At 57.9% G+C, this 22,408-nt stretch overlaps 10 protein-coding genes across 10 annotated transcripts; 7 read left to right on the plus strand and 3 right to left on the minus strand.

Moving 5' to 3' along the window:
• Nucleotides 1-46: 46 nt before the first annotated feature.
• On the plus strand, nt 47-3,124 carry SPRG_02629 (hypothetical protein; the record flags this gene model as incomplete). Its single annotated transcript, XM_012341193.1, has 13 exons — nt 47-496; nt 542-635; nt 678-755; nt 811-877; nt 922-1,120; nt 1,163-1,427; nt 1,458-1,573; nt 1,628-1,936; nt 1,984-2,008; nt 2,060-2,190; nt 2,244-2,349; nt 2,397-2,812; nt 2,860-3,124. The coding sequence occupies exons 1-13, from the start codon at nt 63-65 to the stop codon at nt 3,122-3,124; spliced, it is 2,505 nt and encodes an 834-aa protein (XP_012196583.1). The 5' UTR covers nt 47-62.
• A 613-nt stretch (nt 3,125-3,737) lies between these two features.
• SPRG_02630 (hypothetical protein) lies at nt 3,738-4,220 on the minus strand (the record flags this gene model as incomplete). The annotated part of the gene is made up of 1 exon (XM_012341194.1): nt 3,738-4,220. One exon carries the CDS (start codon nt 4,218-4,220, stop codon nt 3,738-3,740), a length of 483 nt encoding a protein of 160 aa, XP_012196584.1.
• Nucleotides 4,221-4,651: 431 nt separating this feature from the next.
• On the plus strand, nt 4,652-7,360 carry SPRG_02631 (hypothetical protein; the record flags this gene model as incomplete). The annotated part of the gene is made up of 12 exons (XM_012341195.1): nt 4,652-4,688; nt 4,738-5,396; nt 5,445-5,711; nt 5,757-5,863; nt 5,925-6,035; nt 6,089-6,137; nt 6,185-6,250; nt 6,295-6,633; nt 6,672-6,833; nt 6,883-6,981; nt 7,056-7,209; nt 7,259-7,360. 12 exons carry the CDS (start codon nt 4,652-4,654, stop codon nt 7,342-7,344), a joined length of 2,136 nt encoding a protein of 711 aa, XP_012196585.1. The 3' UTR covers nt 7,345-7,360.
• A 436-nt stretch (nt 7,361-7,796) lies between these two features.
• On the plus strand, nt 7,797-8,837 carry SPRG_02632 (40S ribosomal protein S4). The gene is made up of 2 exons (XM_012341196.1): nt 7,797-8,442; nt 8,568-8,837. The coding sequence occupies exons 1-2, from the start codon at nt 7,844-7,846 to the stop codon at nt 8,758-8,760; spliced, it is 792 nt and encodes a 263-aa protein (XP_012196586.1). The 5' UTR covers nt 7,797-7,843; the 3' UTR covers nt 8,761-8,837.
• A 99-nt stretch (nt 8,838-8,936) lies between these two features.
• Nucleotides 8,937-9,708, minus strand: SPRG_02633 (hypothetical protein; the record flags this gene model as incomplete). Its single annotated transcript, XM_012341197.1, has 5 exons — nt 8,937-9,095; nt 9,138-9,218; nt 9,294-9,408; nt 9,465-9,565; nt 9,616-9,708. The coding sequence occupies 5 exons, from the start codon at nt 9,706-9,708 to the stop codon at nt 8,937-8,939; spliced, it is 549 nt and encodes a 182-aa protein (XP_012196587.1).
• A 1,140-nt stretch (nt 9,709-10,848) lies between these two features.
• Nucleotides 10,849-11,461, plus strand: SPRG_02634 (hypothetical protein). The gene is made up of 5 exons (XM_012341198.1): nt 10,849-10,939; nt 10,995-11,027; nt 11,081-11,177; nt 11,236-11,326; nt 11,380-11,461. The coding sequence occupies exons 1-5, from the start codon at nt 10,901-10,903 to the stop codon at nt 11,435-11,437; spliced, it is 318 nt and encodes a 105-aa protein (XP_012196588.1). The 5' UTR covers nt 10,849-10,900; the 3' UTR covers nt 11,438-11,461.
• Nucleotides 11,434-15,108, minus strand: SPRG_02635 (hypothetical protein; the record flags this gene model as incomplete). Its single annotated transcript, XM_012341199.1, has 19 exons — nt 14,818-15,108; nt 14,655-14,776; nt 14,555-14,610; nt 14,357-14,511; nt 14,184-14,312; nt 13,890-14,120; nt 13,701-13,844; nt 13,470-13,647; nt 13,316-13,422; nt 13,159-13,270; nt 12,987-13,112; nt 12,899-12,939; nt 12,583-12,852; nt 12,318-12,531; nt 12,057-12,274; nt 11,788-12,003; nt 11,688-11,742; nt 11,559-11,647; nt 11,434-11,514 (listed from the first exon to the last, which is right to left on the minus strand). The coding sequence occupies exons 1-19, from the start codon at nt 15,082-15,084 to the stop codon at nt 11,434-11,436; spliced, it is 2,811 nt and encodes a 936-aa protein (XP_012196589.1). The 5' UTR covers nt 15,085-15,108.
• A 107-nt stretch (nt 15,109-15,215) lies between these two features.
• Nucleotides 15,216-16,253, plus strand: SPRG_02636 (hypothetical protein; the record flags this gene model as incomplete). The annotated part of the gene is made up of 3 exons (XM_012341200.1): nt 15,216-15,533; nt 15,583-15,936; nt 15,990-16,253. The coding sequence occupies 3 exons, from the start codon at nt 15,216-15,218 to the stop codon at nt 16,251-16,253; spliced, it is 936 nt and encodes a 311-aa protein (XP_012196590.1).
• Nucleotides 16,254-16,567: 314 nt separating this feature from the next.
• On the plus strand, nt 16,568-17,829 carry SPRG_02637 (hypothetical protein; the record flags this gene model as incomplete). The annotated part of the gene is made up of 3 exons (XM_012341201.1): nt 16,568-16,921; nt 16,979-17,066; nt 17,112-17,829. The coding sequence occupies 3 exons, from the start codon at nt 16,568-16,570 to the stop codon at nt 17,732-17,734; spliced, it is 1,065 nt and encodes a 354-aa protein (XP_012196591.1). The 3' UTR covers nt 17,735-17,829.
• Nucleotides 17,830-19,615: 1,786 nt separating this feature from the next.
• Nucleotides 19,616-22,122, plus strand: SPRG_02638 (hypothetical protein; the record flags this gene model as incomplete). The annotated part of the gene is made up of 12 exons (XM_012341202.1): nt 19,616-19,761; nt 19,818-19,865; nt 19,917-20,008; nt 20,060-20,189; nt 20,293-20,398; nt 20,443-20,732; nt 20,782-21,048; nt 21,093-21,205; nt 21,264-21,327; nt 21,368-21,527; nt 21,579-21,785; nt 21,832-22,122. The coding sequence occupies exons 1-12, from the start codon at nt 19,628-19,630 to the stop codon at nt 22,120-22,122; spliced, it is 1,902 nt and encodes a 633-aa protein (XP_012196592.1). The 5' UTR covers nt 19,616-19,627.
• Between the last annotated feature and the right edge of the window lie 286 nt (nt 22,123-22,408).

Consider the following 22,408-nt stretch of genomic DNA (forward strand, 5'->3'; position numbering starts at 1 on the left):
AACTCAAAAAGGGTGGAAACGGCTTGCGTCTATTTTTGATCGACAGCCCGGAACCGAGGTGCATGGACGCAGCGACGGCGACCACCCGCGCGGCCAGCGACGCCGACTCGCAGCCGACGACGGTCGGGTCGACCTTGGGGCTCAGCGATGGACCTGCCTCGCCCACTGCACGCGATCTACCTGCGACGCCCGAGGCCCGGCCAAGCGGGAGCTGCATTGGGCCGCTCAAGGAGCTCTACCACCTCGTGCGAAGCGGGTCGGGCCAGCTTCTGCGGACGACGGTCGTGGCGACGGCAGCCGCGTCCGTCTTTTCGATCGTGCTCTTCATTTGCGCCATTGCGTTCCGGGACAAGACCAACGACGGGCCGCTCCAGCTCCCGTCGGGCGTGCTGCTCGGGTCGATTGGCACGCTCATCATGTCGCTCCTTGTGCTGCTCTCGTACCATTACCTCCCGGCCTGCCGCAACCACTCCAACATCCTCCTCCTCAACCGAAGGTACATGCTTCCACTCTTGTCTGCCTCGCACGATTGCCATACTAGCATCTGCGACCTCCTTCTCGCTGTCTCGTTTTTGCTGGAACCGCTCTGGAACATGGCAGGCGGGGGTATCCAGCCCCACCTGTCGTGCCGATGGGTACAGCTCTATGGCGACACGTCATATTCGATGTTTGCGTAGCTCTCGGCGACGCGCGAGTACTTGATCATGGCGTCCATGTGCTGGGAGCTCTGCATGGCGCTCGATCTCTTTGCCCTCGTAGCGCATATCCGATTCTTCTCCTCAACGCGATCTCATCCAAGCATCATCGTAGCTCAACGACCCGTTCACGTCGCCGCGCAAGAACCGGCGCAAGTATCAGCTCATCGTCCATGCGTCGGGTACGTTGTCGTCATGAAGATGCGTGGTCCGAGTCGCCTTGCAGGTCTCGTTGCGGCTGCCATCATGCTCTCGGACGACCGCTTCTACGGCGTTTCGGTCGGCGACTTTTGCTGGGTCAAGTGCAGCCGCCTCGCCAGCAGTAGCTTTGTGGCGGTCGATGCTGGCATTTGGATCTTCATCGCGCTACCCGTGACCATCTTTATTGGCACCAACGTTTACGTCTGCACCATCTCGATGAAGCGGTAGCCACCGATTTGTATTTGGGGGATTTGAACCGGCGGTAGGTTTCGCGGTGGCATTGAGGCGACGTTGGACCACCGCCGGACGCTCCTCCGCGAAGGGTTTCTGACGACCGTCGCGTTCATTTTGTACTGGATGGTGCTCTGGGGTCTCTACGTGGCGTTTTGGCTCGCGACAAGCAACGGCGTGCTCAAGGAGCTCTTCGGCTTCCTCCTCTCGTTCCGGGGCAGCGTCGTCTTCTTCCTCTGGATCCTCTACAGCACGAGCGACAAAAACATCAAGCAGGTTCGATCCCCTACCCATTTTCTTGTTTATATAGATTGACCAATTATTCTCTAGTCGGTGGCGGAGAGGGAAGACGCGACGCGGGCGCAAACCAACTATGCTCTCTTGAAGGAGCTCGTGTTTTACACCACGTGCGGCATCACGAAAGCGGTCCAAGTCGCCAACAAGCGGTACGAACCCTTCCACCCGCTGCACTTTCCAACGCAATTCAATTATTGTTGTAGCCAGTCGCTCGAGCTCGGCGAAGCGTCCATCTTCACCGTGCACCCGCCGCAGCACGAGCACACACTCTTTTCGTGCCAAGAGTGCAAGTTCACCGCCTTCAAACCCGACGTCTTTGGACGACTCCGCGAATGCTTTGGCATCGACGAGTGCCAATTCATCTCGTCGTTCGCGGACTGCAGCATCCCCAAGGTTTCGGAAGGCTCGAGCGGCGCCTTCATGTTCTTTACGACCAACGGCGCGTACATTGTCAAGAGCCTCACCAAGCGCGAGAGCACCTTCTTGGATGGCATGACGGACGCGTACGCGGCGTACGTCGCTAAGCACCCGCGACGTTCTTGACGCGCATCCTTGGGAGCTACTCGATGGAGCTCTACGGCCGGGTGCGTCTCTCGTCCAAGACGACAATATTGTCCAACATACTATGTGTCTAGACATCCTATTTTGTGGTGATGGAAAACCTCTTTGACAAGCAGCACGCGGTGCACCACCGGTATGACATCAAAGGCTCGTGGGTCGACCGGAACGCCGAGAAGGCGCGGTATGGCGCCGAAGCCACGTGCCGGTACGACGCGCCACCTTGTGCGCGGCCCACAGAGGTATATATGGATCGTGTAGGTACTGCAACATGGCATTTCGAAGCGGTGCACGCGATACGTGTCCCAACCGTGCGGGCTTTCACTCGCCCAACGTTGTGCTCAAGGACATGGACTTGACGACCAAGGTCGTCATGCTAATATTGTCGACGGAATTGAGCATCAAATTGAGTAGGTCCGCCTCGGGCACGGCCACGGCGCGGCCGTGCTTCAACAGCTCAAGCAAGATAGCGACTTTCTCTGCGAGAAAGGCATTATGGACTACAGTCTCCTCCTCGGTGTCATTGAAGTCCGCTTCCAAGTCAACGTTCAGAGCATTTTGCGGGACGAAATCGACACACTCCCCCTGCCGTCCCTCGACGTCCTCAGCGCCGTCTCGACGATGCGCACGTCGCAGCGCGCAGTTGCCAAGCAGTCGATCGCGTGTCTTCGGTCCGCCGATGTCGTCGTCGGTCCTGGCTTTTACTACATTGGCTTGATCGACATTCTTCAAACGTGGACGCTCGAGAAGCGGTTCGAGCGCTGGTTCAAGACGCTCATTCTGCGCAAGGACCCAGATGGCCTCTCAGCCCTGCCGCCAAAGGCCTACCGGTATAGATCAATACTCTCTTACGAAATGACTGGGATGGTTTGTGTAGCGATCGGTTCCACAAGCGCCTCGACGAGATCTTTCACGTCAGCGGCGCCGACAGCCCGTCGCCGCTCGACGTGGCAAACAACGCGGACGCTCCGTTGCCAGCCAACGCCAAGATCTTTCCGGTCGAGTCGGTTGTGGGTGAGCTCAAGCCATCGTTTAGCTTCCGCAACAACGTGTGGCAGACGGGCGAAGACGACGCGATTGGGCGCTCGGTCGTCAGAACCGACGTCGATGGCGCCGAAGCTTCGGGCCGCGTCGACGTATAACGTCCTTCTTTTACTCAATACACTCCCAATTCAGAATATCAACGCACGAGTTGCATCGTTCGCAAGTGGTCAATGTTGTCATTTGATGCGACATTTCTACTATGCCTTGTACAGCTCTCTCGTGCTAGACTAATTCAATAGGGTGCATGGGAGAGGTGTTTTGAACATCGTGCATTTCAGTGGAAGCATGGACACATATATGGAGGGATGTTTCGATGCAAGCTCGGCATAGTCTACGATTGTATCGAACACGAAGACGCGTCCTCTGTAGCGTAGATGTGATGTTCTAGGATTGCGCCGACGCGACTTGCGCTGCGTGAGGAGCGGAAACCGTTGGGTCCAACTGGGACAAGGACCTGCATGATCGAGCTAACGAGAAATGATATGAGCTGGGTTGTTTCTTCTCATCGTACTAGACAATAGAGACATTTTGCGTAAAGTACTTGGGGAAAGGGTTATGAACCCGGCCCCTCCAAGCCCAAGCTGTCTGCCTCCAACGCATCGGCAGTGGCTATGGTCTCTATGCACACCCGTCTGCTACGCGTGCAGTGCAACGGTTCGACAACCATATACATATAGTATTGCACAACCAATCGACGACGAAATACGCGAATCACGCAAGCGGTACCTTGGCGAGGCGCTTGGCGAGCGCCTTCTTGTGGTTGCGCACGGCCGCGACGCGGTGGTCCGGACACATCTTGTAAAAGGCGCCGCTTCGTTTCCGGTTGCACGGCTGCCGGCACTTGCCGTTGCGGTACGAGCACGTGCCGTGCGTGCGGTCTTTAAACGGCGTCGGAAGGCGCTCGACCAGGTCCAGAATCGCGCTCACATCCCAGACGGGGCACTCGACAAAGTGCAATTCCATCGCGCCCTCGAGGTCGTCGATGCGTGCGACCGTCTCATCTTCGATGACATCGATGATGGCGTCATCGTTCGGAAGCATCGCGTCGTCCTCAAGCGGCGGCAAGAGAGCCTCCATGCCGTTGTACGCGGTGAGCGGGAAGAGCGAGTAGAGCGCCTCGTCGCGCGGCCGCAAAAACGGAATTTCGCACAAGAACGCAACGTCGTCGGCCGTAAACGTACTAGTGAGCGCCATGCGTCCAATGTGAAAATGAATTCGATGGCGTGTTTCTCCAAACAATGATGTGATACGGTGCACCTTCTCCCTTCTCGACTCTCCATTCTCAATTCTGCATTCTCCATTCTCAATTCCCACTCCTTCATTCGCAACCCACCATCGAGCACGACAACGAGCTAGCGTGTGCAAGGAAACTTGTCGTGCTGGACGAACGCCATTCGTGGATCCAAAACTTGGCCATCTATCAAGGTATCAAGCGAGCGGCAAACTCGTTGCAATATCATACGACAAATGCACCAATTCTATACTAGTAAGTCGGCTTGAAGTTGGTGCGTGCTACTGGAGCGTATCTCAGTTTGCGCGCCAAGCGTTCGAATCGACAAGCCGGAAAACCTCTACAATGTGATGTGCAGCCGGATGCAATCGAGTTTCCGAGGTCATCATCAGCGATGGCCGCCCGAAGCGCCGCCATGCCGGGCGACAGCGGTGCAGTTGACGTCGACCTCCAGCTGCTCATGCTCATGCTCCTTCCTAGTGTCCTTTGAAGCGCTGCTGGAGAAGCAGTGGCCGGCGACGGCGCCGACGCCCGCGGGCCGCCACGTGCCCAAGAAGCCCTTCCTCAAGAAAGGAGCGCGCGGCTGGTGGAAGGACAACATCCCGGCCAAGAGGAAACCATACGTCTTGACGAGCGAAGTCCATGAGCCCTCGGCGCCAGCTGCGTCTGCTCCGCGTCCAAGCGCCCCAAGCAAGGTGGACGCGAGAAGCCGCCTCGACACGTCGGTGCGGTCCGAGCCATCCATGGACCTCATGCAATCGTACGACTGGAAGATGCAGCAGGATGCAGACGACCTCGAAGAGTTCGAGTACCTCGAGCAAGCGATGCTCGCGCAGTCGAGCCCGGCGAAAGATTCGTTTCTTGACGACTACGAAGATGGCCGCTTGGCGCCAGAGCTCCTGCCGCGCCAGGACCAAGACGACGCGCCCGCGTGGGAGAAGGCGCTGTACGGCTCCGAGGACAATGCAGACGAGTCGCTGTTGTTTGACGAGTGGCGCAAAGGCATCCTCAAGAGCGACGAGCCAGAACTCCACTTTTCCTCTGTCCACGTGCCTGCGCCCGACGAGAACGACCAGGCCTTGCACTATGGCAGCCTCGACATGAGCGAGCTCAGCGTCGCCGACTCGGAGCCGTGGGACGTCGACATCTCTCGTCCTGGCGATATTATTGATGTCAATCACACGCAGGAGGACGCTCCTGCCCCACCGGCATCGCCGCCCGCGCCGTCCCTCGTCCAGCAACTCTTTCAAAAGCCTCCGCCCGCTGTCGCGAGCAAGCCAGCGCCTCCATCGTCGTCGCTGCAGACGCTCAAGCTCAAGCTGCAGCAAAAGGCCACCGTGGTGCCCAAACCAAAGCCAGCGAAGGCCATGGCGGCGCCAAAGAAGAAGGCAGAGCCGACGCCGCCCCGCACACCGACATCGACATCGATCATTCCGTCCGTCATTGACGACAAGGTACGATACCAGGTCTTGTGCATACAATATCTGTACGCTGCGTAGCTCCACGAGCTCGAGAACGAGGTCAAGCACTACAAACAAGAGACGCTTAAGCTCCAAAAGCGACGCGAAGCTCTCGAAGCCGACCAGCGCAAGCTCGATGTCGCGAGGTAGATCGCTCTCGATCGTCTTCACTCCCTGTAGAATCGAGTAGGCAAGAATGGCTGCAAGAAAAAAGAAAGCGCAGGACGAGCTCGAGACCGAGTGGAAGCAGGTGCGCAAGGAAAAGCGCAGTTTGGACCAAACGCTCAAGATGGGCGTTGGGCTCCTCCCCGACCGCAAGTACGAACGACGCGCTGGCATCTTGAACACGATACAAAGATCGTATGGGCTAGGGAGCGCGCAGAAGTCGACGCGCTAAAGGCCCAGATTGTCAAGATGAAGGTGCGTGGTAGCGTCGAGCCCGATCGAGTTGAGGTCGCAGGACGTAGATGGACGAGACGGCCAAAGCCAACAAGCAAAAGGCTGCGATGGAGTTTTTCCGCCAGCGCATTGCGGTCTGCAGCAGTACCATGTAGTCGCACACGCTCATCGCGCGTAGGAGCTGGAAGTGCGCAACCAAGAGCTCCGGGACGAGCTCAAGTTTATGGAGCAAGAGCGACTGGCGCACTGGAACTGGTCACCCGAGCCATCGACAACAACGACGACCAAGATGCCGCCTTCAAAACCCACGGACACCGACGACGACATGTCGTACGACCCTCAAGTGTACCAAGCCGATCCTCCCGTGACGCCAGATCTCGACGCATCGCGTTCCAGCAAAGACGAGAACGTGCTCGGATGGCAGTCGAGTTCCATGGCCGCACGCGCATCGTCCGTCTCGCATGGGTACGATGCGTCGGGGGTCGTGCCGCCGCCGCCTGCCGATCCACCCGCCGTCGTCGCCTCCCCAAAAAAGAAGCAGAGACGACGACCGAGATGTCGTCCGTGGAAGAGATTCGCCACCCCAAGGGCAAGCTGGAGCGCCGCTTTGCATTTGGGCCGATCGCCAAGACCTTTGTGTTTGCCAATGGCACCGAGAAGGACGTGTTTGTCGACGGGCACTCGGTCGTGCGCTTCGCCAACGGCGACATCAAAGAGGTCTTTCCGTCAGAGGACAAGTTGTCCAACTCATGCCGCGTCATCCTAGACGTACACGAGCAAAACGGTCTACTATTACGCCGCCGCGCAGACAACGCACACGACGCTCTCGGACGGAACGCAGATCTTCGAGTTTCCCAATCAGCAGGTACACTTCACTAAGAACCGAGTCGTGCTCCAAGAGGCGATATGCGATGAGGCGTAGGTCGAGACGGGGCCAAGGAAATCTCGTTCGTCGATGGCACCACCAAGCGCATCGAGGTCAATGGCGACGAGGTGAGTCTCTTCCCGGATGGCACACGCATGCTGGAGCAAGCCAACGGCTTCCGCGAAGTCACCAACCCGGATGGCACCAAGGCCCGCGACTACCCCGACGGTAGACACGAATTGACGGAGCGACGCGTGGCTCATGAATAACGTACTAGGCCGCACGACGTGGGTCACTGCCGCCGGCGTCGAGACGGCCGTGCTTCCGGTCGGGCTGTCGCCCAACGTTAATCGTCGCCAATAAACCTCGTCGTATCGGCTCTCTGTCACTCTATCGCCTTCACACCTGCAGCGAGTATGGCCTTCCTGCAGCCCTCATGTCTACTACCTGTGGCGCTCATTGCATCTGCAGCCTACGTTGTACTTCTCCACGCTGCTGCCGTGTCGGATCCTCGTAGGAAGCGGATCGTCCTGCATCCGCTTCGCCGTTCGCGGCCACATCGACCTTGCTCTCTCTGGCCTGCATGCGGCCATCATCCGGCAGGTGTCTTCTCTGCCTGCCGGCAGCCATCATCACGTCGCGTCCAGGCTGTTGACGTCGCTGGTCGTCGGGCGTGCTGTCTGCCGTTGGCGGCCATGGATCGTCCGGATACGGATATTAAGTGTGGGAGGTTGTCGCAGTGACTGGTGGGATGTATGCATATTATCCGGATGCGATTCATTGGCTGGCCATCGCTGAAAATGAAAGTGCAAACTCAATTGGGACCATAGTTCTCCTTTTGACCGTCCGATAAGAAGCTACCATGCCCCGCGGTCCTCGCCACCACCTCAAGCGCATGAGCGCCCCCAAGCACTGGATGCTCGGCAAGCTCGATGGCATCTGGGCGCCCCGCCCGTCGTCGGGCCCCCACAAGCTCCGTGAGTGCTTGCCCTTGATCATCATCATCCGCAACCGCCTCAAGTACGCCCTGACCAAGCAGGAAGTCACGATGATCTGCATGCAGAAGCTCGTCAAGGTTGACGGCAAGACGCGTGTCGACCCCAACTTCCCGGCCGGCTTCATGGACGTCGTCGAGATCACCAAGTCGGGCGATGTCTTCCGCCTTCTCTACGACACCAAGGGCCGCTTCGTCCTCCACCGCATCAACGAGGAGGAGAAGAAGTACAAGCTCGCCAAGGTCACGCGCCAGGAGTTCACGGCCAAGCAGATCCCGTACGTCGCCACGAACGACGGCCGCACGATCCGCTACGCCGACCCGCTCATCAAGGTCAACGACACGGTCAAGATCGACATCGAGACGGGCAAGGTCGTCGACTTCATCAAGTTCGAGACGGGCGCCATGGTCATGATCACGCGCGGCCGCAACGCTGGCCGTGTCGGTATCCTCCACCACATCGAAAGGTATGAACACACCCGTTGACTCTACGAGCTGGGTGTGATGGTACTCCCATTGCAACACACACGCCTCTCTCCGCCATACCCATGGCTACTTCCGACAGCAGAGGCTCATGACGACTCTTTTATAGACACGCGGGTTCGTTCAACATTGCCCACATCAAGGACACGACGGGCGCCGAGTTCGCCACGCGCCAGGGCAACGTCTTCGCCGTCGGCAAGGACGGCCGCCCGTGGGTCTCGCTCCCCAAGGGCAAGGGTGTCAAGCTCTCGATCCTTGAGGAACGCAGCATGCGCGAGCAGAAGGCCGCCGCCAAGCACTAAGCAATTAGTGCCTGCGCGCGCCTGCATTATGGCAACCAATAATGCATAATAAAGGAGAACATGGTTACAACCGAAGACCATCTTGTACAGTACACCCCATCCTTACGGAGGAAGAGCCAGCGCTGTCCGACTCGCATCCTGCCCTCCTCTTCTTCCTTGCTTGCGACGGTTGGACCTTAAAATGGAAAGAGTTGGCCGCAGTTAGAGATGAGCACGGCTTGCTTGGGCTGGCCGCACTCGGTGGCGGTAAGCTGCTGCAGCAGCCCGAGCGTCTCGAAGCTCCGCTCGCCAAGAAGGCTCCCGACGACGACGTTCTTGTTGTCGAGCCATGGCGCCTACTCCGCTGCGTCTTCCTCGTCCATCATGTAGAATCGTACCGAGGCAAAGAGGATGCTGAAGCGCGAACCGTTCGAGTCGGGGCCAGCATTGACCATCGAGACGGTGCCAGGTCCGACATGCTACGCCATACAAGTAGTCGTACAGGTAATAGTCGATGACAACGCCTCGTCTGTCGAGCGAGTCGATGGATGTACCCGCAAGAGAAAGTTCTCATCTTCAAAGAGCCTTGTGGGGTAAATGGATGTCCCGCCGTTGCCGTCAATGTCGCCGGCCTGCAGATGCGAGTCAAGGACGACGCGGCCAATGGGCCTAATCGTATTGTTGATCGCTGCAGTCTAAAGCATTGCAAGCAGAGGCGTTCGTACGTGCCAAGGTAGTGCAAGGCGCGGCCACGTGCGTCCTTGCAGTCGCCCGTGCAGAGCGCGCGAAAGTTCTCGGCCGCCTTGGGCACCACGTCGGCGCGGACCTACGACTCGAAAGGCTCGAATTTGCACGACGTCGAGGTGATAGATGCACCTCGATGAGCATGCGCCCAATGAACTGCTTGGCCACGGTTATGTCGAGAAAGACGACCGGGTTCTCGCGCCGACTGGCCTTGGCCTTGGGCATATCACACTCCCACGGCCAATCTTATATATCCGATACTAGAAGCTGCTGAAACTGCCGTCGTCCGAGTCTCTTTAGACGGTGGATGCGCGGCCATCACATGGGCTTCTCTCCAGCTTTATACAACGATTCTACTTGCGCAGTCATGGCGTCGCCGAAGCAGTGGGTCCAGAACACCACTGGACAGTCTCTTATGCGAGTGCGTTTGTTTCCGTCGCACACAGGGCTACTGGCGACCGGAGACAATTTTGAGCTGGGGGAATTACGTTGCGAGCTCATTGGCGATGGAGAGCTGCGATGAGGACGAAGAAGGGCGCGGTAGTCGGGGACACAAGTTGATTCGAGAAGGGCATTTATTTCTCATTGAGATACGTTAATGGGAGGGTGGATGTATCAGTTTGCAGTTAAAAAGTGTAATTTTTGTTCTTCACCGAGAATCTCAGGGGATTGACAGAAATTGGTTTCTCCTCATCTACATCCACAGCTCCAGAATCTACGAACTATCGTCTTTTGGGAACAGATCAGAGAGGTAAAGCGAATCTCGAGTTTCGGCATCCTTCCGAAGAAGTAAGTTGACCGTCGTGAAACGTAGAGTTGAGTTCATCACTCTGTTCCTACTAACTACATCTCTAGCTACTTGCTCGATGAAAGGCAAATTCCAAACTGAACAAAATGTTGCACTTGACGTCGCCATCGAAAATTGACTGGCGGAGACTCCTCGCGTTTTCATTGGCTAAAATCATGGAATTTCGGTTTTTGGCGCCAACGGTTGCCAAAGGATTCACCGGCTCCCGGACGGCTCCTGGTCGCACGAACGAGCGCATCGGACCTCGCGCTCATGCCGCTAGGTTGAGTTCTAGCTAATAACATAGATATACTAGCACACTGCCTGTCTATCCATGATTGCCGGAGATGCACGCAGCACAGATGTCAGCAGCTCCCGATAAATTAAAGAACGAGGTCAAAGCGGCAACGGACAAGCCGGTGGTGATATCAATCGTCGAGAGAGGTCCGACCGAACACCAAAGGACTACAATAGGACCGTCCTCTTGAAGAAGCAGCGAACGCTGAACGCCTCTGTGCTACACAGTATGTGGTGTCTTAACCGAGAGCAACCGAAATGGCGTCCGAGCGCGTCGTCGTGATAAGAATAGCCAAGTATTAGCAACGCCAAGCCAAGTACCGTCGTAGACGCATGACGGAGCCTGCGAGAAAGTCCAAGGTCAAGAAGAGCGTACACCATCCAGATCTGAGTTGCTCGATCCCGCCGATGGCTCGTCTTCTCGTAGGCCAACCACGTGTACATCACGGAGCGCACGCGCGTATGACTGCTCTACGGACTCGCCGCCTTGTCGCTCAACGTGCGTCATGGTAGTACTACAAGATAGACGTGCCGACCGTCGACGTGCTCGTGGAAGCCGCCAAGCTGCATCGCAAGCTCGACCACGCCCGCGAGCTCGGCAAGGACCCGCGTACACCCTTCTCTACCTCGTACCATAAACGACGACATCATTTCCACATCGAATGTAGACAACATGGAGGCATGGAAGCTCGAGGCGCAAGCGCTCACGCAGCTCGGGCAACTGGAAAAGTGGCAAGGCCACGACGACGCGGGCGATGCGTAGATGCAAACACGATCGATTCCACGTAGTATTGATGAAGGAATATGCATAGCTTCATGACACAAGCCGCGCGCGTCTGTCGAATGAACACGTTCAATAAGCGGCTCTAAGACACCGTCATCTTCTTCTTCGTCTTGGCAAGCACGAGCGACTCGATGGTCGTCACGAGGCTTCCCACGCGTTGCACCTACGCGATCCTGTAGAAAGAGAACTCGGAAGCATCGGACGCACCTTGGCCTCGAGGTCGTCGAGAACAGCCGTGCGCTTGGCGTGCGCGGCGACAAGCAATGGTACCACCGACTCACTCTTCCACTCGCGCACTAAATAGCCATACCACGCATGCTCCTTCTCTGCCCATACCTTTGCCGACAACGTCGTCGCCGTCCGTGATCGCACCGAGCCGGAGTTCGCGCACCTGGGAGACGCGTCACCTCTGTGCTTGGACGGATGGTACTGCTACCTTTTGCATGTACTTGAAGAGCGCGCGGTCCGCCGAGTGCGTCGACTTGTTGGCTTTCTCGAGCTTGTGCCGGCGCCACGCGGCTTTGATGAGGTTCACGGCGGCGTCCAATCGTGCTTTCTGCCAGCGCTTGTAGCGCACAACGTACAAGACCCGCTCTTCGCCAAACGTGGTTTGGAGCGACCCCATAAAGAGCGATGTGAGCATCGAGATGACCTAGGAGGCGTGTACTATCCACACCGGATCTACTCCAGATAGTATTGACGTACGATCGTGCCGCCAATGATGCCACCCATGACGGTGAGGAAGCGACCGCCGCGGGTGCGGGCAAAGTAATCGCCATACCCGACGGTCGCCATCGTCACGACAATGAGCCAGGACGACGTCAGATCCGAGTCGAGCGCCGACGGGATGCTGCGTTCCATGACCGAGACGCCCGCCGCCGTTGCGAGCCACGTCACGAGCGTGCAAAACAGAAATGCAAACACTAGTCGCCGCGTCATCACCCGTAAGAAAAGCAATCTTCGTACCAGGGCGGTGGTGGAAGATGGCGCGAAAGTGCCACAGCGGCGAGTCGGTGCTGACGTTGTGGAGGGACCCGAGAAAGTCGACGCGCTGGCCGTAAAACCCAGAGTGGTTCCGGACAAGGCGCACAATCCAGTAGAGCCGCACGAGCATGACCAGTCCCAGCGTCTCGACGGGGTAGCGTAGGCGGTAGTAGCACCCGCCGTCGAGCCGGAGCATCTAATGACGACGAAAAATGCGTGTCATGCCGAAACCACATCGCGGGTGTACCGGCAGCGTGCAGGTCGATGCATCAAACTGAAACTCGTCGAGCTCGGCAAAGCCCGTGATGAACGGCGGGACAATCCACAAATTCGCAACCAGCTCGGCCGCGAGCGTGAACCGCGTCGCCGGGTGGCGCCACAAGGTCGCACACGCCGGCACTTGGTGCCGAAGCTTTGCGATTTGAAGCGTCAGCTGCGTGCGCGTCACGAGCTGCGACGCGAGCACGAGCGTCGAGACCAAGATGACCACACTGTACGTTTGGCCAGGCGCCGACAGCTACACGTGACTGAGTGCCCTTGGTCCCTTCAGACGATCGACATACCGCGTTGCGTGGGTACTTGGCGTGCCCAAAGACAACGTCCACTAAAGACACATGGGTTCCATACCACTGGACGCAACGGGGAACGTACCTTCCCAGATCGAGTGCAGCTGGAAGAGCATGAGGAGCAGTCCAAGCATGGCGAGCGTGATGCACACGCCGTCGACGTGCTTTCGAAGCGCGTACAGGTGCTTGATGGACGCCAACTGGCGCAGCGCTACGCAAAGGCTACGTAAGGACTCGAAACAAAAGCCTGATCGGACCATCGCTGGCGATCGCTGTGAGCGCCGAGCTCTGGAGCTGCGCGCTGTACGTGGTAGCTTTCACGCCTTGCATGTGCACGGCTACCATGAAGCGGCTGTCTTCGGTCCACGCCTATAGAGCACACGATCCACGACGCCCTTTTCCATCCAAACGTACAAGACGGAAGAAGAGGAAGAGTGCGATGAGGGTGATGTACACGGCCGGCATTTGGTCAAAGACAGGCCAGCCAAAGTGCCGCCCCACAGTCGGCGCGGTCGAAAGCCCTAGTGCCACGCATATCAAGATGCTGAAAGCTCGTCGCAGCATGTACCGGTGGCGTTCATTGGGATCGTGTAGCAGTGCACGCCACACGCGCGTTCGGCGAGCCAAGTCGCGTTGGTGATGGAGAGAATCCGGTGCGTCACGGGGTCGGTCACTTGGCCGTACGACGCGGCCTCGTAGTTGAGCTGGTGGCCAAAGACCCACATGTCCAGCGGTAGCATCCAGAGCTACGCAGCCGCGTCATCAGCCTCGTCCCATCTCGTCATCTCTTCTCTCGTACTGTGAGGGACGCGACGAGCCATTTGCCCGTGAGCACAACGCAGCGACGCCCCACATGGAGCGCGAGGCACTCGGTCGTTAGACCTGGGAGGTAAATACCGCGGACGGTCGCCATCGTTGGGAAATCCCAGTCTTGCACCAGCACCTAGCACCGACATCGACGACGCACGTTTTTCGATCCCGTACGCACCACAAGATGGAGGACGACGACGAGACCGCTGAGGAACGCCCGCCAGGACTCGTGCAGAAGGTGGTCGGGCGCGTGCTCAAAGAGCTCTTTGCACCAAGTCGAAAAGCCGGGCAGGCCATGCACGGCAAAGGTGATGGCGCCGGCCGTATACAACCAAAAGCAAACGATACGGCAGGCGTGGTGGCGCCACAGGTGCGTGCGCAGCGCCTGCATCCAGCCGCCGTAGACCGCCTACCGTAGATTCTATCAGTCTATCAACTTGATAGATACAAGCAGCTCGAAATAACGTATTACATCACAGCGGTTCGAGTCTTGGAGCATTGTGTCGAGCACGGCAAAGAGAACGAGTGCGTTAAAGACGAGCGAGATACCCCGGACCGACGGGTACAGCTGGGCGTACGAGACGTTGACGACACCCGTGACCTACGCCGCCCATGACGCCTCATGCTTGGAATCATGCATGCTACAGCGAGCGTGGATGGCACAAAGCAGTTGTAGATGGAGGCGGCGACGACCATGACGAGCGGGGTGATGACAAGCATGACCGCCCACGAGCCTTGCGACGACGACCCAATGTGCACCTCGTGGCGGAAGGCCTTGCCATCGTTAGCAACGCCCGACACTACGATCCGTTGCCGGCGACGTACGAGCAGGATGCAGCATACCATGGCGGTAGGTCGCGGGCTGGACGTGGCCGTCCGCTGCCTTCGTCTCGACGACCCTGCGTCGCATGATGAGACGCTCAAGGACCATATGCGCACGCACCGAAAGCTCGCATGCCCCGCGGAAAACATGGTCCAGGACTCATGGAGGGCTGGGAAGACCACAAGACGAGCCAAGATCGCGCCGAGCACCAACGAAACCATGGCAGCAATCACGCGCGCCGCCTAATGCGTCGCATGAGCGTTTGAATCTCGGTCGCACGTACGTTGGTGCTGCTTGTATCGTCTTGCAGCGTCGAGCGGCAAAGAAAGTTGAACGCGGTGCCATAGAGCGGGATGTAGGCCGCCGCATGCGAGAGGCCGACCGGGTTGGTCTGGTGCACGATGACGTTGAGCAGGAGGAGGAGGAGCGCAGCGAAGACGCGCATGTAGGGCTGGCGCAGAGAGCTGCCCGTTCTCGTCTCCTGGCGCTCGACGTACGTCGTCTTGCCCCGGCGTCGGACGACCCACGGGTCGACGGTCCAGAACCCCATTTTCCACGCGACCGATGGAAAAATAGATTGCTCTTTTATGCACACAATCAATGCAGCATACATACACACTGTGAACCTTGCGAAATTAAAATAACACCACAAAATTACAACCGCCAGCATAACCGATTGTGATGGACGACGAGACGCTCTTCCTCTTCGAGCTTATCGTCGACAGCCTGAGCTTGGAAGGACTCGCTTGCTCTGCTGACCAGGTGCTCTCGATCGGCTTCCAGTTGCTTGCGTTCGACGTCGTCCTGCTGCACGACGTCCAACTAAAGGTCAACGAGCATGCCTGTCTTGTCCAGGAAGGCAAGTCGTGCATGTTCCGCATGCCCATGGACCGCTTCGTGGACGACGTCGCCGCGACGCCGCTCGCTCTCATGGTAATGAAGAAATCCGATACAACCTCGAGGCAGCTTCTAGCGTTCACGTGCATCGATCTGCCGATGGTTTGTCGTTCTGGAGGGATCGACGAGAGTCTCATGGCGCGTAGCACAGCCGAGCCGCCACGCGCGCTTGGAACGCGCCGAGTGGGTACATCTCCAGCGTCAATGGGACCTTCTCAACCACGCAGGCGACGTGGTGGGCTCAATTGGCGGCGGCGTCGTGCTGACGTGTCACGGACGAGCGCTGCTGGCGCACTTGCCTCCGTCGTTTGCTGCGACCGTCGACGCCATGGCCCCCGCCCCGGTGGCACCCACGCCAGAGAGCAAGCCAGAGACGATCGATGTCATGTGCTCCACCAAGGCCGTCGCCACCGACGCCGCCGATGCGCCCATGGTGGAGACATCCGAGCTTGCCGTCCAATGCGACTTGGCACACGATATGACAATCTCGCCAGTGGCGTTCGAGGTACCGATAGGATAGTACCGCGATGGGTCGCGCATCCACCAGTGTCCTTGTAGCCAACATCGTCGCCAGCAAAGAACGCTGTTGCTGTACCTATGGAGCGACCACCATCACCAGCGCTACCTGCTCCAGTCGACGACAACACTGCTGGGCTCTTCGAGTCGCTAGCCCCACCGGCGCTCCTCTACCACTGCCCACGACGCACGACAGAGGCGAGCGAGGATGCTATGTGGCACCGAGGACCGGCGGACGATGGGCCACCACAGCTGCGCTTCACCAAGCCAAGTCGTGACGACGTGCTCTTTGGTTGGCACGACTAGTTGCGGCCTGTGCTCAGGTCCATCGTCTCGATCGCAGCGCCTCGGCAGCGAGCCATGGCCTTGCGCGTGGCCTCTTTAGCGGCCAGCAAACAAGCGTTGAACACGTATCCAAGGTGCTCGAATCTTCCATACACCGGCACAGGCCACTTTCTTTTAATATACATCGCACAATGGCCGACAATGTACGTGCTCCTTGTATGTACTTTTAAAAAGCATGTGAAATGCAGCAGGACCCCGGGGTACACTGCCGGAAACGTATCCGGACACTGCTCGCGCCGCCCGTCGGGAACGCCATTTTGCAATCGTCCACCATAATGCGCTCGATCTTTGCTGCGCTCGCCGCGATGGCGGTGACCGCCGTCATGGCCTCGGACGTCGTCGTGCTCACGCCCGAGAACTTTGACGAGGTCATCGATGGCTCCAAGAACGTCTTGGTCGAGTTCTACGCGCCGTGGTGCGGCCACTGCAAGCAGCTCGCGCCGACGTGGGAGACGGTCGCGACGTCCTTCAAGAACGTTGACGACGTCGTTGTCGCCAAGATCGACGCCGACGAGCACCGCGACTTGGGCGAGAAGTTTGAAGTGACGGGCTTCCCGACGCTCAAGTTTTGGAACAAGGGCGCCAAGTACCCGGATACGTACACGAGCGGTCGTGGCGAAGACGAATTGGTAGGAGCATGGCCTCGATCGCATGGATGCTCATCGTCGTCGTCATGGGCGGTGTAGGTGGCTTTCTTGAACGAGAAGGCTGGCACGAACGTTCGCGTCGCCAAGCCCTTCTCGCACGTCGCTGCCTTGACCGAATCGGACTTTGGTAGGCATATGAGGTTTGCCGTCGCTCATGCTGTATGTTGAATAGCGTCGGTCGCGCAGGACCCGACGAAGCACGTCTTGGTCGAGTTCTACGCGCCGTGGTGCGGCCACTGCAAGCAGCTCACGCCGACGTGGGAGTCGCTCGCCAACATTTACGCTGGCGAGGAGAACGTGGTGATTGCCAAGGTCGACGCGACGGCCACGGGCGACCTCGCGTCCAAGTTTGGGGTCTCTGGCTACCCGACCATCAAGTACTTTGGCACGGGCGCTTCCGAGGCCGAGGACTACGGCTTTGGCCGCGAACTCCAGGAGTTTGTCGACTTTGTCAACGAGAAGGCCGGTACGCAGCGCACGCCCGAGGGCGGCTTGCTCCCGACGGCCGGCCGCGTCGAGGCCATCGATGTGGTTGTCGGCGCCGACGGCGGTGTCTCCAAGACGACGCTCGAGTCGGTCGAGAAGATCGTCGAGGGCCTCTCGGGCGACGAGCTCAAGCACGGCAACTTGTACGTCAAGGCCATCAAGAAGATCCTTGCCAAGGGCTCGGCGTACGTGACCAAGGAGATTGCTCGCCTCGAGAACATGCTCAAGGACGACAACGTGACGCCGCAGAAGAAGACGCTCTTCCTCCTCCGCAAGAACATCCTCGAGGCGCTCAAGGCCGAGGCGTAAGCGCCCGCTGAAGGTATTCGATGTCATAACATACAATCGAATAATCTGCCAACTATGTCAGTATGGACTTGAATCTGTCCTGCTCAACAAGAGTGCAATATGAGAATCAACGCCGCGCGTCGATCGGTGGAGGCGACGCAGAGAGCCTGGATGCACCACATACTACTTTAGTACATGTATTGGGATGTGCGCATTTGCATGTGCTTGGGAAAGACGACCCAAGAGACACCTCCATACTCCGTCGAATGCTCGGTCCGAGTGGACAGCCGTAGCCCACTTGAGCTGTAATACATGCAGCAATAATGACGCTCGTAGCATGTCAAAAAGTGGGGTTAGATACCAAGTGCTTCCTCTGTGGTCCGTGTCGACCTGTCCTTTTGAACACCGTCTTCAAGACCCATGTGTCGAGAGTCCAGAGACGATGAGTACAAGGCATGAGTACGATGTAGGACGTCGGTCATTTGGAGCCCGCATTCGAGTACGGCAAGTCTTGTATTACCAAAGATCGGATGGGCTGCAATGGTATTGAGCGTGTTTGTGGGGACGGTGGCGATGGCGACGCTGAATCTGCAAGTGATTGTCACCACCCACCACGACCGACGCTCCACTTTGCGTTTGCGCACGATCGTACAATGCAATAGGTTGTTTTGGGTCGGTCGTTGTCATGGTGCACCTCACGTAGGAGTCAAGCCAGCATGAGTTAAAAATCACAATCGCACAGCTTCCAGATAGTAATAGTATAGTGCTTTCGCGTAGATGCTCTTGCGGACCAAGAAGTCATCACCTATCGCGTATCGGTAGACGAATGGATGGATCTTATACCTCGATATCCAGCAACGATGCTCATCAAATGCTACTAGTACACACCGCATTGGTCATCGCACAGATACAGTCTCCGCAGCGTGCCACGTCATGTTCTCGTCCTAGATGGACATCTGCGATCTCCACTGGTAGAAATGACATCGATCCATCATGGCGATCCGTGGAGCTGTCACGCAGCGGACGTTCGCAATCTCGCGGCCTCGATGGGGACATGAGAATGCTTCAGGAGCACGTCGTTTGTCACTTGCTTCCTTTTTTGTTGCGGCTCCTCGTCGCCTGTGCCAGTGCGACTGTATTACTGCAGCGACAACGACCATCCGTCGTCTCAGCACACACGGGACTCTTCCAACCAAATCGGAATCCCCTTGGTTCCATCCCACTTTGGCGCCTTTGCAACGCATGGAATTTTCGCGCCACTTGCAAGTGGTCCCAATGACCAACATTCCCACTGCCCATCGAACTTTGGCGAATGGTTGAGAGCGTCCACGCTACTACACGAGGCTAACAACAGCCACAACTGCTACACGAGGCTACTCGGCGCCCGCGGCTGGACGGCGTGGCTGGACGGCGTCGGATCAATAATTGGTTGGATCAGTTTTGGCCCAGATTCATGGATCAGTCTGCTTGCTGCGTGGTGTGTTGTGGTACGGTCGCTACTTGCAGTTCCGGGGCATCGCATACCGGTACGACCTGCGTACAGTAATCCTTTCAGTGGCCCTACCGAACCGCTGGTGCGGCGGAGAAGTAGCTGGTTGTTTCCGTAAAAACCCCAAGAGCTGAGTCCAAGTAGCCTGGTCCTCCGCAGTCGACCATAGACGACGACGCCTTGACACTGCATATCCGCACAGTGAGACCAAAGCACTACTGGTGGGTCCGTCGTGGGTTCGTCGTTCGATGAGCATGTCTCTGCCTCATATCACGGAAGGCTCAGAATCCCGCAAGCCGCCCACTTGGGTGGGAACGACTTGGCCTTTGTATGGCTAACCACGACCGACATTCTGCGTCCCGGTTTGTGATTGGCTGCAATCATGTGTCAAAGGTCGGAGCGACCGCAGTTGACGATTTGCCAGCATGGACGCATCCACTGTGACGTACCTCTTCGGCGGCGTCGTCGTACTGCTCGCCGGCGTCTGCATCGCCAACTGCATCTACATGCGCCGCCATCCTGAGGCCACTGGCCTCGGCGAAGCGCTCCTCAACCGCAAGTATGTACATGCGAAGCTACACAACCAGGTGACGGCTCATGCCACTCTGTACCTAGCTTTCTCGAGTTCATGCCGGGCCTCAACCGCCGCGACGTCGAAGAGCTGTACGAACGGCCATGGTCATGCGAACGGAGAGGACTGTCGATGATGCGTAGGACGCTCGACATGGAACGCTGGGAGTGCTCGGTCTGCGCCTTTATGAACCTCGTGACCAAGCCGATCTGCAGCCTCTGCAGCACCCACCGAGGTAAATCTACCTCGAGGACATTGATGCATTCGTCATCACTACGTGCCATAGACTACCGCCTCATTGAGTTTTACTCGGACACGGTGCCGGCGCACGAGCCGGAAAAGCCGTCGCGCTCAATGAGCCAGCGCGCGTCCAAGTCGTTGCAGCGACAAACGTCCAAGTCGTTCCAGCGGCTCTCGTCATTTTTCAAAAGTCATTTTACCAGAAGACTTGAACCCGCGCCAGCGAAGCGCTCGGTACCCTCGTGATCGTATGTTGCACCACGTCCAACGGTTGCGTAGCATGCGCAAGCAGTGGACGCGGCAACTGGACACGAAGGGCAACGTCGTCTGGGCGCGCCACTTTCTCGACACGGAAGAATGCCCCGCGTCCTTTGTGATTCAAACGGTGTGTCCGTTGTGCATGGCGTCATCATGCGACGTCATACATAGGGTCCCATCCGCCACGAAGTCGGCGATTCCAATGGTCCGGACGTGTCGGTGACGGTCATCATCCACGACTCGACGACGCTCGGCTCGGCCGAGACGCCGGGCTTGGACGCGATCCAAACCATTGCCTGGGTGCCCATCGAGGGCATCAACGCTGCGACGACCGTGACCGGTCTCCGTCTCTTGCCGTCGACCTGGTCGTCGCTGCTGCCGATTTCTCGGCTTCCATTTTCACTCAAGTATGCGTGGTTTCTGCACCAAGTGTCGGACCTCATCGTGCCCTACGCCGACTTGTGCGTTCCGTCGACGTCGTTTCGTCTTTCATGACTTTGTGGAGCGTAGGCACATTCAAACCAAAGTCCAGCGGGCGCGGGTCTTTGAGGAGGCGCTCGAGAACCTCTTGGGCATCAAGGGCCAAGGGCTCTGCGCGATCATTCGCTACAACTTCATCGGCGAGTCCGGCCTCGACGCCGGCGCGATCCAGCGCGAGTGGTATACGCTCGTGGCACACGCGCTCTTGCACGAAGAGTCGGGTCTCTTTACGCTTTCCAACCGCGACGACAACTCGTACTTTATCAACCCCAACTCGGCCCACGACACGAGCCATTTGTACGACCTTATTGATGCATGCGACGCCTACTGACGGTGCGTAGGGACGTGCAACTCGAGCACCTCGAACTCTTCCGCGCGGCGGGCCGCTTCATCGGACGCGCGCTCCTTGACGGCCAAGTGCTGCCGATCCAGCTCAGTCCCGTCCTCTTCAAAGGTACCCGTCGACGTCGTTTGGTGTCGTCGTAGAGTGCTTGACAGAACCGATTGCATAGCGCTCCTGGGTGTTCCCATGACCCTCGATGACGTTGAAAGCCTCGACAAGACGACGTATACGAGGTATGATATCGTATTTGCACAGGAACGCATCTCCATGTAGCTTGCAATACATTGTGCAAAACGATCGCGTCGACGACCTGGCGCTGACGTTCTCGGTGACGCAGTGCTTTGGCGACCGCATGCTCGAAGTCGACTTGATCGAGAATGGACACGAGATGGCCGTGACGGACGCCAACAAGCACGAGTACATTGCGCTCATGGTGCGTCGATTGCAGCATCTTCGAGTGTACGAGTGCGAGTGCATGGGCTAGGTCCGACACTTGCTCTTTGGCCGCGTCGAGACGCAGCTGTTGGCGCTCATCGAAGGCGTCTACGATGTCCTGCCCCCCGAGCTGCTCACGGCCTTTGACCACAAGGAGCTCGAGCTCATTCTCTGCGGCCTCCACGAAATCGACTTGGCCGACTGGCAGGCCAACACGGTCACGTCATCCAATCTCGACAATACGCCCGTGCTCGAGGTATCGGATGTTGACGCCAGCGCATCTCATCGACATCGTTCTCTAGTGGTTTTGGAACATTGTGTCGAGCCTGCCCCAAGACGACCAAGCCAAGCTACTGCAGTATGCAACGGGTGCGTCGCGCGTGCCAGTCCAGGGCTTTAAAGGCTTGACGAGCTACGACGGCAAGATCTGCTACTTTACGTTGAAAGGGGTCGCGTACAAGCAAGGCGTCTACCCCGTGGCCCACGCGTGCTACAACCGCATCGACCTGCCTCTGTATCCGAGCGAAGAGCTTCTGAAAGATGCTCTCAAGACGCTCCTCCTCTCGGACCCGACCGGCTTCAACATCGAGTAGTCGTGTTTTCTGTATTTAAATAGTATCCACTTGATGGTACATAATTGGTGTAGTATTTGACATCCCAGATACGACGAGTCCAGCGTCAACATGGCCACCATGGCCAATCCGTGTTCCCGTTGATGCAGGCAATGGTTCAAGTCCAACCGCAGTGTCCTGACTATAGTAGAAGGCTGCTCCAGTCGTGTGGCTCACAGGCGCTCCAAGTTTTTTGCAACTGTTCGACGACAGCCAGGCAGCATCCAATCGCCGACACCGTCCTCGACCGCGCTATCGATACACAGAA

This window comes from Saprolegnia parasitica (genome assembly GCF_000151545.1).
Source record: "Saprolegnia parasitica CBS 223.65 unplaced genomic scaffold supercont2.6, whole genome shotgun sequence".
Classification (NCBI taxonomy): Eukaryota; Oomycota; class Saprolegniomycetes; order Saprolegniales; family Saprolegniaceae; genus Saprolegnia; species Saprolegnia parasitica.